Below are 16,541 nucleotides of genomic sequence, written 5' to 3'. Positions count from 1 at the left end.
AAACAGCAGACGAGCTGAATGAGACGCAGATTCACTCTCTGCCAGCAGGGTGGCGCTTAAAGTGGTTCCTTGGTTTCAGCTGTAAACAAAGCAGCGCTGCACTTATGGCAAGATGAAAAGAAAAAATACCGTCTAAACTTTTCTAAAGACAGTAAGTTCCCCTCAGACATACATTCATATAAACTCCTACCCCTAATTGAATCGCGATTTGTTTAGCATCTCAACCGATTTGAATCATCACATATTTTAATCGATTTTCAACCGGCTCGCGGTGAATCGTTACATCCCTAGCAATAGCACATAAATATAGCAAAATGCTCCTCTTTATAGTTATTTTTTTAGCTGACTGATGATCTTATGGAAACCGAATGGTTATTCTGAAGTAAATGTATTATTACGTTGCAATGTTTACAAGCTTCACACGTTTTCCACAGTTTGAAACACTGAATGAGCTTTTACATGAGACATTTCAGTAAGTTGTACTGTAGGCTCCCTTATAAAATAGCCCTTGATGTTAATTCATGTTCATTTTGTACTATAGTAGTAAAGAGAAAGATATAATGGGTTCACTTACCACTTGAACTGAGGCGCTAAAGCAATCGGTCCTGCTTCATTAAAGAGTGCCAAAACTGTATTTATTGTTAGAATTTCGTTATGAATTAGGCATAATTTATAGCTGATACTTTGTTTATTAAAAAGTAACAAAGCACAAAGCCTTTTGCGATTATTGGACGGCAAGTGCGCTTCAAATAATATGAAGTTAACGCATTAACAGATCACAGCATATAGGCTAAGAAGAAGCCATATTAGTAATGATTATAAACGAGAACTGTTAACGATATTGCCAATATCCACACAGCTGACAGCTTTACCTGTTGTAGTTTGTTCAAGTTGAGAACGAAATAGACACTGCTTTTGTGCACTTTTACTTGCACGCGACGTCTCCGTCATCTCTCTGGCTGCGTGTGTATTTTCAGTTGTATTAAAGTATTTAATTGGTATTTTTCAATAATTAATAAGTTCATAATCTATATTTTCTAACATCTTGAATTTTTTTCATTAATCTAATCACAGTGCATTCTGGGTTTGCCTACTCTGCAAAAGGTTACAAATTAAGTTACAAATTGCTGCCTTAGAATTTGTCTAAAATGTTGCTTCTTGGAAGGCAGCATTTTCTGTTTTCTTTATTTTTAATAGTAATTAATATTTTTATTTTATTATTATGTTGTGTTTTTGTTTTAACAAATGTATTAAAATTTGTTATTATTTTAATTATTGTTTTTATAATTTGTTTTATTTTACTTATGTTCAGTAACACTGCACAACAGAGTCAAGAACCTAGGCGTTGTCTTTGATTCTGATTTATTATTCGACAAGTTGATAAATTCTGTAGTGAAAGGAAGCTTCTTTCATCTCCGATCCATCGCCAAATTAAAACAGTTCCTCTCAACGAAGGACCTAGAGGTAGTGATCCATGCACTTATTACATCCCGGCTTGATTACTGCAATTCACTATATATGGGTTTATATTATTCCTCTATACATCGTTTGCAGTTGGTCCAGAACGCGGCAGCTAGACTTTTGACGAGCACTAGGAAGAGAGAGCACATTACTTCTGTTCTCACTTCCTTGCATTGGCTACCAGTTAAATACAGAGTCGATTTTAAGGTTTTGCTGCTTGTTTATAAAGCTCTGCATGAGCTAGCACCTCAGTATATTGCTGATCTCCTTAAACCATATTCTGTGTCAAGATCTCTCTGCTCTTGTAACCAATTGCTTCTTTCTGTTCCCCGGTCTCGTTTAAAGACTAAGGCCTGTGTTATACTTTCCGCGTGCGTGGGTCCGCTATGGTATGCGTGACGTAAAAATCGTCATCGGAGAGTGTGCGCGGAGGCTCTGCGCGCCTCCCATTTTTTGTGACAGCGCGTACTTGTCCGCGCTACAAAAGCACCAACTGCGCATGCGCAGGCTGTGTGAACAATCCCATTGCTACTCGAACCTGTACAATCCGTCGATAAAACAATATAAAGACAGTAGTGCTGGGCGGCATGACCAAAAATGTATATTAAACTCTGATTAATTTTACTTAATTTTTCATTTTATTTCTTTATTATTATTAATAAAAAATTTTCTTAAATTAATACACACTAAAAATCATAACTATCAACTATAATGAAGCTCGTATTTTACAGACTATCTTAAGTTGGTCTAACTCATCTTCTTTTGTTTTTTCTTCATAGATTGTTCGCTTTCAAAATGTGAGCCCAAAGCCGATGTCTCCAATCAAATAACAGGTAAAAAAATCAAAACTGTTGATAGTTTATGTTCATGCTGTGTTCTTGAGTCTGATTGGCCAGTAAACCTCAAGTTTCATCACAACCTAAAAAAACATCTAATTTTGCTATTTACTTTCACCTGTGTTTTTCTGCTTGGCAGGTTTTGGCTTTGTTTGTTTTGTCTGTACATTATCATGAAAGGAAAGACGTGTTTGAGGGTTCTTGTCTCTGTTTGATGTTTTGACTGGATGTCTCTTTCTGCAAAAGAAGCACAGCAAATATCATGTCTGCTGGATAAACATCAAACGTTGTTTGACATTTGTATACACAGACAACAAATGAATTGTTTTATCTGCGACTTGAACCCTGACTCTGATCAGCCATTCGTCCATTAGTATAAACTTTTTTTCTTTGTCCATAGTGTGGACATGGCTCGCTGGCAATGATCGGGAGCATATGTTGTGTATGATACACATTCTTTACATCTCTGACATGATGACTTTGAGTCAGGAAATCGCTGCTCCCAGAGCCGCAGAAATGTTGACAGTTCACACTCGTGGAGTTAAAATGAACCACATGTGCGCAATAGGGAGGAATCTGCCAGTGTTTTCAGAGCGAGACATCCAGCAGTTCTGTCATGAACACTTTTATGGCCTGTGCTTGCTGTAAGGAAGGTTTTACTACCGTAAAGTATGCTTCTCCAAATAACCAGTCCATACTACTATAAAAGTAATAGTATCCAGCGTTGGGGAAGTGAAACTGTAGCTTGCCAAGCTACTCATATTTTAAAGTAGCTTAGATGGTCAAGCTACTCATTTGATAAAGTAGTTATTTATCTTTTAAATATATGAAGATCAGATGAAATAATGTATTAATAATGGCACAATGAGGGTCTTGGTTAGAATGACAACATTTTCTAGTAGTAGGGATTTTGATTTGGTTTAACAACAGCAAAAATGTCATTTTACACTTAATAAAACTAGAAACACACTCTTTTTGTGTGATTAACAGCAGTTTAACTCAATATTTCTCTATAACAAGGGCTCAAATAAATGGTGAATTGTTTTTGAACAGTTTCTTTTATATTGACTGTTGAAGTGACATCTTGGTAGTGCTGTAACAACAAAGCCGAGAATCTGATGTGATTTTGCTCTGTATAGTGTAACGTGATGCATAATTCACCCACCATCTGTTGCATTATTTCCTGCAAACATTTCTGAGCAACTATTATTTTTTGTATTCATAATAGTGAACGCTTTTTGTTTGAATATGTGTATAGTTTCTCAGCTCAAACATGCAAATAGCTCCTGAAAAACAGCTGTGTTTGTGCCTTTGGCTATGTTTGGAATTGAATACTAGGTTATGTGAAGCAGTATGCAGTGGCAAATATGTCAGTATGCTACATTGTTGTCACATGACCCTCCGTGTTTCATTCTGGAAGTGATTTCTAGTTGTTGTCTCAAAAGTATGGTTATTTGCACTTGCATACAGAAAATTGGCATACTGCACTTACTGCAGAAATGATAATATTATAGTTTGGTTGTAATTGTGTGTTTTATTGTGCGAGTCATTTGTAGTCAAAGATATCAGCTGTTTTGATGAGCCTGAGAACCACCTAATTGCTTACAAACTGTAGACCATCAATACCCTGGTTTTAAATGATCTGAAGGTTCCATGTTTGATTATTGGCTGCTGTTGATCTTTGCTTGCTGCTGATTGGCTAATGGAGCACCTGTCTGTTTGATTATTGGGTAAAGCAACACGACTCAGCTGCTGTAATCTCTCACATTCTCGCCTCTCTCTGTCAACCGGTTTACGAACATGAGCCCCCAGGAGGAAGCATTCATGACTCTGTGCCAAAGAATAACTGCTTTCCCTAAATATTTAATCCAAAATGGCTTCCATTGAGAGACTGAACAACTTGCAGCCCTTTTACCATAGTACAAAATACAGCTTTAGACAAACTCATATAAGTTCAGGCATTGTAATGTTATAAATGGAGTATTTATCGCACAATAGGCTACACATTCTCTCGCAAACATCCTGACACAGAAAAGTTGCTTGGGTCCCGCAGCTGTGCTTTCTATAAATAGATGCCATGACCCACCCCATCAAAGACTCTTTGCCCCTCTCAGTACCCACAGAGCACATGACCAACGGATACACAAACATGTGCTCATGGGCTGTTCTGACATCACAGTCACAGGAGATCACTGTCCAAACAAGATAGGCCTGGATCGAAGTGTTACAGTGCTATAGTGAGTCTGAATATAGACCTAAATCTCCACAGCATTCAACAAATTAAGCTAGTTTTTAGCATTTTAACACCCTTTCAAACCTATTTAGTGATTTATCCTGATTTGTGACATGCAAGGCACCAAAGAGGCTGATCACTTTTAAGATTTTTATTACAATTTTTATTATTTTATTATTATTTTATTTTGTTTTATTTTATTATTGTTTTTTAAGTGGAAAACATCTCCTGTAATACAAAGAAATATCATTTATTTGAATGTTGCTTGCACAAAAAAATCTATTTGTCTCTAACATGGCTAATTTTAAATTGAGAGATGTTTTTTTGCAACATCTACCAGCAGAAGATAACTAGATCATGCTAACCAGCCAAACCGTGATTACATGGGTGTTATAGCTTTCAAGTGCATTCCTAACTGTCCCAAATCATTATGATATTCTGGTCCCTAAACGTGGCTTGTGTCCCCCTTATTTTTATTTTATCTTTATTTTATTTTATTAAGAATAAATTATTTTTTATTTTATTTTGTAGCCCCTTTATTGTCTGTCAGACAAAAAACTAAATCTAAATGCTTAGAAAAGTAATAGTGCACGTGTCACAAGCTGCATTATTTGAGGTAACATTGATGTCCACAACCTTTACTTAACTTTTAGAACATTTGGGCAAAGACGGTTTATACCACACACTTAATACCACACACTTAAAGTGAAAGGTTTTGTTACTTTATAAGATTTGAAGTTGTTGTGTGTTGCCTGTCTTTTAAATTAAGAAAAGAGGGGGGGAAAGAAGTGGGATAGTACAACATAAGGTACTTAAAAGTGTTTTGGCTCACTGGATTGCAGTATGTGCTGCTGTGGATTAGGGCTTAGTGTAGGCACTCATGTTGGACTTTTTATACTGTGTTTAGTCTCCTCCTCCTTTTTTGGAGTTGTAACGGTCATTAGGGATGGGTACCGAAACTCTGTATTTAATCGGTACCGGGGCTAAATTATGAAAGACCGGAGTATCGATAAGCTCTAACGTTAACGATTCTGCTATCGGAACTGGAGAAATTAATAAAACACACATACATTTATTATTGCTATATATACATTATCTTGCAAATTCTATCTCACCAGAGTCGCCAGCTGTTTTTCAAACATTTGTCTATGATGCATTTTTGCTATTCGCAATTCAGAAGCGAGATCGCGCTCACGCGGAGGAGCTTCAGCACGCGCAACATGAAAGCACTGTTTAGTTATGATAGAAGAGAGAACTAAACATTCAAACATCTGCTTACACTTTAGGCCTGTGGCGGTTTTAAGCTAATTTAATTTCCATTAAAACCTTAACGATACCCATCCCTAACGGTCATAACGGAGACTCAGGAATTTCAATAACGGAAAACTCAGTCAGTCTGAGTCTGATGCTAACTCACAAATTTTTATGATTAGTTTGGAAAACGTTTGCCAAGCTCCAGCCATTTTAGCTCATTATACTCCCTTTCTTATTTCAAACCAAAGATGTTTAAAAGGTGTTTGGGTTTTTATTGCCTTCTCATAGCCCTATATGGACCTCAGATTGTCACAGAGACATGATGATCTGTAAGGCTTAATGATTTCCAGTTCTTTTGGTGTCGGACAGCACATGGGTGTGATTATAGTAGGAAACGGATAGAATTTGGGTGGGAGAAGGAAAGGGTGAGGGACAGGCATTTATTATGTAGAGTATGGCGATGAGGTGGCCAGAAGAAGTGAATTAAAAGAGGATTTGAGGAGGAATATGTGACTCAGAAGACAGAGTGGTAGAGCAGTATGAGAGGCTGGCGTGAAATGGGTGGTCTAGAGAAGCTGCCCTGATCAGCTTGTGTTGTAGGTCAGGACCTCAAATTGCTCAGGTGGGGAAATGGTTAATTGAGATTGATGAGCTTCTGAAATAAAAAGTGCTGCTCTGAGGGCCAGAAAAAGGACTAAAATTGTAGCTATGGTGGGTAAAGAAAGTTTAGAAATTAAACTTTAAACTCCCCTTTTCAATAAATATAACTGATATTGATATTGATATAATTGATAATTGATTTTTTTCTGTTCCAGTGGTTAGAGATGTGCAAAATAAAACTGCACAGTTTTAAAAAGCAATTAATCTGTGGGTTGCCTGAAGGTATGATCAATCAAATCCATCTTAAATAGAGATGCACCGATTGCAATTTTCTTGGCCGATTTCCGATTTTTCGTTAGTGTGATCTGCCGATACCGATTTTTGCAGATTCCGATTTTCTTTCTAAGAACTATAATTGACAGCATATACAAACAAAAATCTACTTTTCTTCAACGCAAAGTTTTTATTTTCATTAAAAAACACAAGTAAAAAGTCAGTAATAAAATAAGAACAAATAAAAAACATAAATATTGGACTGCGGTCCCTTTAAGAGTTTATCCACGGACCCAATATACTGTTACACAACATGCGTTCTCTTTCTTAACTATTTAACGTTCCAAAACTGACTGTTTAACTGGATACTCACCAAAACGGGCATTTTGACAATTTTTTATGTATTTGAATGTTTTAGCGCAGATAGACACTCATTTTGGTATTTGTGGCTCACAAGCTGTTTGAGACTGACGCGGATTGTGCGCTCCACTAACATATATCAGTGGCCGGTCACCGATCCGGGCCGATCATGAGGAAAATCGGCCGATTCCGATCCCTGGCCGATCGATCGGTGCATCTCTTAAATTGTTAGTTTACCCAAAAATGAAAATTCTGTCATCACTTGCTCACCCTGCACATGTTTCTTTCTTCTGTTTGAATGCAGAAGATGATATTTTGGAGAACATTGGTAACCAAGCAGTTGATGGTAGTCAAGCTATGTTTCCATCCAAAGATGCTAATTTAACTTATGCGCAAAACTGGAATATCGCTTAAAACATTTGCGAATAAAGCACCGTTTCCATCCAACGAGTCAAAGAGAACAAAATCGTCACTTCCTGATAAACTGGCACTAAATATCTCTTAAGAAAACTAGGAGAAGCCACTGAATATAATAATTTTCATATGTAATAAATTACTTGCGCTTCAGCAAGAGCAGACGTAACACAATAAATGCGGTCATTGCTTTTAGAGGTGAATGCCTGCTGTTTGGGAACGCAGTCATGTAAGACAGTAATTATACAGAAATACTTTGATGACAGACTTTCCTCAGGCATTTCAGAACGACCAAAACAACATATAGATGCTGTGAATGAGATCGGTCCGCTGGTTAGTCAATTTATCCCGTCTCATAGCGCAAAGTCACATTACTTTTTCAATGCGCATGGTGGAATGTATTCGGTAAATGTGTTTCCATCGTAGTTTATGCACATTTTTTCTTATCGGATAAAAGGTTTATCCTACTCAGTTGTGTGCATACGTTTTTTATGCGCATTTTTAGAATTTATGCGCATCTTGGCGTTTCCATCCAGCGTTTTTTTTATGCGATAATCCAAAATGCGCATGAAAATAGGTGGATGGAAACATAGCTATTGACTTCCACAGTATGGAAAAAATACTATGGAAGTCGGTGGATACTGTCAACTTGAGGGTGAGTAAATCGTGACAGATTTTTTCGTGACAGATTTTTTTTGCACATAACTGTACGCAGGTCCGTATGCGCGACCAAAATTAAAAATGCACTGTGTAAATAAGTTCAGACAGCGCATTTGCGTACCGACATGGTTGACAGCTGTTAATGCACAGTTACCATTTTAGATCGACAAACTGTACTGTATAAGATTTCTGTTCAAACTGAAAGCATAAACCTAGGCTATCCGCTGCCGTTTTCAAAGCACAATGCAAAACTGTGCCATTTCATTCACTGGCGCTCTTCAATCGGCAGCGCTAAACCCAGAAGCGCATATACTTACTGGCCGGCAACCCGCCAAAATAAAAGCTTGTGGATTTTAAGTTTAAAAATTATGAAAATTCAAATTAAAATAATAATAATAATTAGCATTTTATTTTTAAGCGTGCTATAAAATAATTGTATTTGTATTTAATACTCCCTTTTTATTTTAAAATAAAATAGTATTATCACACTTTATTTAGTTTATTATTATTATTATTTTCTTTTTAACTAAATAAAGTGCAACAATATTATCACTATTATTAATTTATTTTTTATAGTTATATTTGATGGGTCACACTATGTGAAGTGTGAGGACCGAATCAAATCTCTAGGTTCTCATGAGAACCAGGCTAAAAAAACGTATGTGCACCCCTGAATATAGTCATCCATTACATAATCTCCAGATACCTGTCAGTCAGTCTGACATGCAGTGTCATTATTAGAAACATTTGTTTTTAATTATGACTGTATATTCCCAGTCTGCTTTTGTGCTTTTTCAGTCTCTCTCTTTCAGAAGATCTTCTGTGTGTTGCGTGAGCTTCTGGTTTTCTCTACCCTGTTATTAGGGGGCCTGACCTCAGAAAAGCTGGCAGGGAGCAGCCAGATCAGAGAGCAACATCAAATGCTCTCTGGCAGGGTGAATGCACATGGAAAAAAGATAGATATGAAATGTAAAGATGTTTGCCCTCTGAAATGCACAGATATTAACGTGCACATCTTTGCACTTGTATGTCTCTAGCAGAGGTTTCCCTACAAATGCTTATTTGTGCTCTAATTTTATCCGTCAGTGAAATTTCTTTATCTTTTATTCTGTTCTCGCAGTGTGAAAAAGGCAATGTAGATGTTTAGTAATCTGGTGACTCAATTTAATGAACATTATCCAATGAATTATTCCGGAGGACTGATTGGAGTCTCTCATTTCTCTCCCCAAATCCTCAGTCACGTCTCTCTGTCTGTTTTTGTGGGGGTGCTTTAAAACTTAATTTTCTCCTCTTTTCTTGACTTCTAATCCAGATTATCTTCCTTTAAAAGTAGAAATGTTTCTGAAGTTGCAGAAAGAAATAGACATCCCATCAAAATGTTAAAGGGATAGTTCACCCAAAAATGAAAATTCTGTCATTAATTAGGCCTACTCAACCCTCATGTCGTTCCAAACCCGTAAGACCTTCGTTCATCTTCAGAACACAAATTAAGATATTTTTGATGAAATCCGCAAGCTTTCTGACCCTGCATAGACACCAACGCAACTACCATGTTCAAGGCCCAGAAAGGTAGTAAGGACATTGTTAAAATAGTCCATGTGAATGTACTTGTTGAATTGTTGAATTTTTGTTTTCGTTGCACGTAAAAAGTATTTTCGTAGCTTCATAAAATTACGGTTGAACCACTGATGTCACATAGACTATTTTAATGATGCCCTTACTACCTTTCTGGGCCTTGAACATGCCAGTTGCATTGCTGCCTATGGAGGGTCAGAAAGCTCTTGGATTTCATCAAAAATATCTTAATTTGAGTTCTGAAGATAAACGAAGGTCTTACGGGTTTGGAACGACATGAGGGTTGAGTAGGCCTAATTAACGACAGAATTTTCATTTTTGGGTGAACTATCCCTTTAATGTTTTTCAAATTTGGTGAATGACCAATTAATGGTGGATAAATGACAATTTCAATTTAATTGGAATGTGTTTGTGATTTAAAGGAGGATCTTTAGCATGAGAAAATGAGAGAACAACAACAAACATATCGAATGAGGGAATTTGAGAAAAGCAAGATATACGAGACGTGTGGGGAAGTGCTCATCATTTAGAAGAAGCAGGTATGACAAGCAAGCAGTAAACAGAGCACTGAAGTGAGAAAGAACAGACACATTTGAGTGAGAGTGAAGGATTCCAGGTAGTTTACGAGGCCTGAAGGTCTGTCAGTGTCATGAATGAGACGGGCAGCAGTGACAACTGCATTCATCACTGTCAACTCACTGTCATCAGATCTACACATCCATATGCACGTTTACACACTGGCCGATGTTTCTTTCTTGCTCTTCCTGTCCATTCTACAGTGCCATTCAATTTCATTTTAACCTTAATTGTCTTTTGAAACAAGGTCTTTTCATAGTTTTGCAAGAATCACATCCAATTTTTCTTTCATTATCTGATGCATTTATGAGTAAAACAATATTAAATAACAAAAAATGTAGGATGGGACTTGAAAAGTGGCCGTTATAAACCAGCAAGTTATTACAGTATAGAATTCAACCATTCAAAGACTCCTAAAAAATGCATCAGTTTCCACCAAAAATATTAAGCAGCACAGCTATTTTCAACATTGATGATAAGGTATGTTTCTTGAGCAGCAAATCAGCATATTAGAATGATTTCTGAAGGATCATGTGACACTGAAGACTGGAGTAATGATGCTGAAAATTTAGCTTAACCATCACAAGAATAAATAACTTTTTAAAAAAATTAAAAACAAACAGTTGTTTTAAGTTGTAATATTATTAAAATGATAAATTAACAATAAAATTTATCAAAAGTTGCATTTTTATTTTATAAGAGGTCTCATGTAACTTTATGATGGGGTTACTGTTATTTTAGTCTAAAAATATGGTTACCATATTTCATAACATTTAACTTAAATTGTAATCATATATATTACAATTATATAAATTAACGATAAAATCATTAAAAAATGCATTTTTATTTTATAAGAGGTCCCATGTAACTTTATGATGGTGTTACTGTTTGATTGATTTCAATCAAACAGAACAATTGATTTCGTAACCTTTAACTTAAGCTTGAGGGTATTTTGTAGGCCCAGTGAATGGATGAACGCCTTCCTAGAGCAAGTGATTCATCACAGAAAATCTGAAGAATTCTCACACTTCCTTTTCCTGAAATATCCCAGGAATGTAGAGTACAGGCCTGTCACCATGGCAACAGAAGTGATTGGAGTGTGTGTGGTCAGGATGGCCGGCAATACAGCATGTGAGCATGTGGGGGAGTCTGTGATTTTATTCGCTAGGGTAAACAGGAAGAGAATACAGCTGAAGTGTTTTACGAGGTGATGATATGCGTTTATAGATGCGGTTTTACAAGGAAAGGTGACATGTCCCAACAAATACGTCCCATTTCTTTGTACATTATCTCTTTGCGTGTGGTTTTGCGGCGTTTTATGGAATGTAAACATAGCACTTTTGGTTTTATTTGGACCTTTCTTGAATACGGTTTTAATTTAATACTAAATATCTTAATTGTTTTGAACACACATCCTGTCCGATTAGTGCTTTGACATACATTCCTTCCCAAACGGATTCCCTTATCCCTCATCTTTTTTCATCCAAGTTAATTTTTTCTCTCAGGCAGGACAGAGATATAGGTCACTGTGCAAACATGATGCATTTGGCAGATATAAGCAGCTCATGTTGTTGTGACTCTGAAACTTTCAGCTGGTGTTGGGTCTGGATGAGTGATTTCACTGAGATAAATCATAAAACACACACACCAGGCGACGTTTGACCTCTTAATTTACTTTTAACGTCCAGCACGTGTGTGAGCTCTGAACGGCTCCAGACCATCTCGTGAAGCAGAAGAGGACTTTGTCTTTTAAAGCTAGCAGTGTGCTCTCAAATTCACTGCTAATGTCAGGATGAAGCATGTTCTAAAGCAGTGACCAGGGCACAGTGAGTCACAGTACTCCCTGACACACACCCTGAGGTCCAACTAAACTCATCTCAGCTCTTTAAGTTCAAGTCTGGAAGATTTAATTGTGTTGCAAGAGCCTGTTGGGTGTTTTAATTAAATGGAAGTAGACATGGAAAACCTGATATGTTTGTTTAACAAGAAGAAACATGCATGTAATACAAGTCATATATTGTTCCTCTGTTTTGTTTCTTCATACTGGATGATTCTGTTCAGGTGCCTTAATATGCTCAACAGCGGGGCTCAATGAGTTATAAGTCCTATAAAATGCCATGCAAATATACATTGTATTTCTTTCTTTCTTTCTTCCTTCCTTTATTTAAATGGCTTTAAAGAATTGGGACTCTTTTTGTAGTAAACACCTTGAGAGTATTTGGTTTAGCAGATTTGGTCAGGTGTGTGTGTTGTGTGTTTATTTGTTTTTCTGCATTTGTATTGAAAGAGGAACAGGCTGTTCTTGGACTCGCTTTCTCTACTTCCTCTATTTAATTTCAGAGCTAGACAACACCCTTTACAATTCAGTATCAACACAATGATTCATTCATCATGCCTTTTTTTAACAGTATATTGTGATGCCTAAATTCTCTTGTACCATTTAAAACACATTTTTGTTTTAATTTATTAAGACGACATTTTTAAATATTAATATATAAATATTATGAAATATTTTAACAGTATTTTAATATATAATATTAATATTTTGTGGTTATTGTCCATATCAGGCTTATCGTTATTGGCTAGAATATTGGTGCATTTCTATTTGTGTTGCTGTTTTAACCCTGAATCCTGTAACTTTTTGTTTGTGCAACTAATGGGTTGTTATACTTTCAGTTTAATTAAACGAATGTCACACATGAAGACAGTTTTCACTGTCCAATAGTGTGGGTCTCTTTATTTCTAAAGGCCTTCTGTTGTCCATTGTGGGCAGGCTTGAGGGAGGAGGCCTGAGGCGAGACTCAAGCTAATCACTTTCTAAGCAGCTTCTGCGTAATCCTCCAGTGCGGGCAGTCGTTTCTGCTCCATCAACAGATTCTGCGATTTCTTAATTCGTTTCACGATAAATTTCGGATTTGTTTTGACCTTACTTGGTTTCCTCTTCTTGTTTTTTTTTTTCATTCTAAACCATGAGTAGTTTGTGAATCAGAAAGCAATGCTTCAAATACTTAACCATTGGAGTAACTTGAGCGCTTATTGAGTTTTGTGTTTTTAGTCTGGAGGAAAGCCTGCTGTGGATGAAAAATGCTAAAGGATCTTGTTGGGATGTGACAGTCCACCCCTCTGAGTTCAAACTCACTTTGAGTATTAAGATTAGCAACAGTCCTGGACCAAGCCTATTCTCCTCTAAATCCGAGAGAGACGACTGTTAGCAGGGGCTTACATATGCTAGCTCTTCACGCAGAGCGAAACTATCGCTAACTACATCTTGAGGAACATCGAGGCAAACGTTTCATGCTTGTCATGGTCTACACGACCCGTTCAGGAATCCCAGTGAGTTTTTAGAGTTGGAAGTGGCAGAAGTTGTAGTCATGTACCTGCACTGCGTGCGGTGTTGAGAATACGGATTCACTGTCCAGCTGGTGGAACGGGAATGTGGCGTCACTTTTGGACAACCACAGGTGGCAGTACGCACAAACGGGCAACACGCTGATTCAGCTGCCAGGTAAAGCTTTGACGCTCATGGGCACATCTGATACCAACCCACCATCTGTGGATAACACCCTTCATTGGTGAAATAAGGGGTGTGACTTGGTTGAAATTGCTCATGTTATTAGCTTAGCAGAATGACTAGCTGTTTTTGTTGAGTTGTAGATTGGTTGTGACTTGTTTTGTAGGGTATATGGAAACAAATAATGTGGAACTCTTTGATAAAAATGTTATGCAAGGTTTGCTAGCCAGCGCAAATGTGGAGAATGTGCAACTAAGGGAATGAAAGTCACATTTTAATCTCAGTCAGAATTCATATTTGTGTGCTCACAAACGCCCTCGCTCAGTTTTTGTAAATTTCAATATAGTTATATTTTATTTTGTTTTATAAAAATTTTAATATAATTTAAATTATTTTATTTTATTTAATATTTTGATGATTCAAGATTTAACATTTAAAATATTTAAAATTTATAATAAAGTCAAAATTCAATTGTGTATCCATTGTAACTTTAGTTTTTTTTTTTATTCCGGTATGATATGTTTATGTTCTGGAATGTTTTGTTTATTTATTTGGAAAATGATTGTATATAATAATATCTTAAATATATTAATATTTTACATTTTTATTAATATTTATGAAAGTATTGACTTTTATTACTAATTTAATAAATAGTATTTTTACAAAATGTTTATATTTTAATAAATTGTAAAATAAGTTAGAAGTTTAGTTAGAAGTGTTAATTCTGCGACCCTGCTTGATTTAAAGATGGGCTTTATCTGTACTAGTGGTCGACCGATATGGGGTTTTTGACAGCCGATGCCGATATCTTTGAAAGCAGGGTGGCGATGGCCGATATAATTTTATTAATTTTAATTCATATTTAAGAAATTTGAAATCATTTGAAAATGGATTCAAAAATAAATGTGTAAAATAAACATACTTATACTTTAAAAAGACAACGTATTTTTCACAAATAAATACATATTTAATAAAAATATAATTAAACGGGAAGTAAACACTGTAACCAACAGGGCACTCAGTATTCTGGGAAGTTTGTGTGCATTGGGATTCAAATTTTTCAAATAAAGCCAAGGTAACACTCATTTTACATACAGAACAGAGAAAATGACATGAATATGGCAGTGGGCAAATGCATAAAGCGCAGCATAATTTAAAATCACGAGTTTAAAGTTTGTATAAAGCCAAGGTAACACTCATTTTACATACAGCACACAGAGAAAATGACATGAATATGGCAGTGGGCAAATGCATAAAGCACAGCATAATTTGAATTCACGAGTTTAAAGTTTGTCGATCACACGTCTTCAGTCAAGCTGAACTCTCCTCCTGTACGCATTCAATTCGCACAGACCGACCGTCACACAGAGAACACGTGATCATGCAGGATACAAATGCACACTTCACAAGATCTCAAAATGTTCATCGTTATAATACTTTTTTGTATACATTTTAATTCCTTTGTTTAACAGTTCTATCTGATATTTAGATAGACTTCTATTCGTATTTGACAATGACGACAGCGAACAAGAGGGAGAATGACTTAACGCTGCAAAAACACGTAGAAACCTTTGAAGCTCCCCTGAGCGCAATCACAAGTATGATAATGATCGGGTCAGTCGCACTGGTGCTCCTAAAAATTTTTCCGCAAGTGCGACTGAAATGGTCGCACTGTAGAGCCCTGATGTGAGCGGTGTGTGCTCAGGCGCTGCCATTCTCAGCGCTGTCAAAATAAAAGTCCCGCCTCGAACACCACCACCAGTGTGCAGCATCCACCTGGATGATGCAACGGCAGCCATATTGCGCCAGAATGCCCACCACACACCAGCTTGAGTGATGAAGCCAATCAGCAGATATGGGGATGTTTAGGAGGCCATGATGGTCAGAGGCCAATGGGCGAATTTGGCCAGGATGCCGGGGTTACACCCCTACTCTTTTTCGAAGGACATCCTGGGGTTTTTAATGACCACAGAGAGTCAGGACCTCGGTTTAACGTCTCATCCGAAAGACGGAATGAGAATGAGAAAAATGCCAAATATTGGCCGATATGTTGGCCTTGGGTAATATATCGGTTGACCACTAATCTGTACTTGACTTCATGTGTACTTTTATTATTACCATCTGTTTATATCAAGGTATTGATTGTATAATAGTAGAGGTCGACTGATGTATCGGTTTTGGCGATTAATCGGCACCGATAGTTGATTGCTGGAACTATCGGTTATCGGCAAAAATCCATGCCGATAGTTTTCCGGGTTGCGTCCATTGCTGGAGCGGCTGAGAAGGGTCTGCTGTCATTACACAGTGCGAGAGCGGCCTCTAGTGGTTGAAATCACTGACTGCGCGTGCTATTTGTTTAGACACGTGATACTGCACGCTGAACAGAGCGGGAAACTTCAGACGCGGATTTAAATGCAGCCGACAGAAAATCCTGCCGCGCCACAGAGCGCCATTCACATAGTTTTCCATTAAATTACATTATATTAGTCCTGAATCGTTGTTAATGTACATAATGAATTAGAAATGGTAACACTTTAAAATGAGAGTCCATTTGTAGCATTAAGATTAATGAAAGCTGTGTAAGTATTGTTCGTTGTTAGAGAGTGTTAATTTCAACATTTACTATTACTATTATTATTTTTACTACTACTACTAGTATGGTTCAGTACTGTTTTTGTTAATAAAGCACTATTTTAGTTTTTGTTCAGTATCAATTTTAAAACAATCGGTTAATTAATCGGTATCGGCCAGTGTGGTCCAACCTAGCTATCGGTATCGGCAAAATCCA

General features: G+C 36.8%; 1 protein-coding gene across 2 annotated transcripts in view; it reads left to right on the top strand.

Annotated features, from left to right (window-relative positions):
• Positions 1-16,541, top strand: part of trioa (trio Rho guanine nucleotide exchange factor a) — a 129,090-nt gene that overhangs the window by 37,637 nt on the left and 74,912 nt on the right. Inside the window, exon 2 of one of the 2 annotated variants that reach the window (XM_016509759.1) lies at positions 2,241-2,294. In XM_016509759.1, coding sequence (XP_016365245.1) covers positions 2,241-2,294 — 54 coding nt within the window. Of the gene's footprint in view, positions 1-2,240; positions 2,295-4,482; positions 4,535-16,541 lie in introns of those variants that run through there. The other variant, XM_016509762.1, reaches the window with a different exon arrangement.

Source organism: Sinocyclocheilus rhinocerous, unplaced genomic scaffold, assembly GCF_001515625.1.
Source record: "Sinocyclocheilus rhinocerous isolate Xijiao unplaced genomic scaffold, SAMN03320098_v1.1 scaffold53, whole genome shotgun sequence".
In the NCBI taxonomy this organism is placed as follows: domain Eukaryota; kingdom Metazoa; phylum Chordata; class Actinopteri; order Cypriniformes; family Cyprinidae; genus Sinocyclocheilus; species Sinocyclocheilus rhinocerous.
This window is presented reverse-complemented; position numbering and strand designations above follow the sequence as displayed.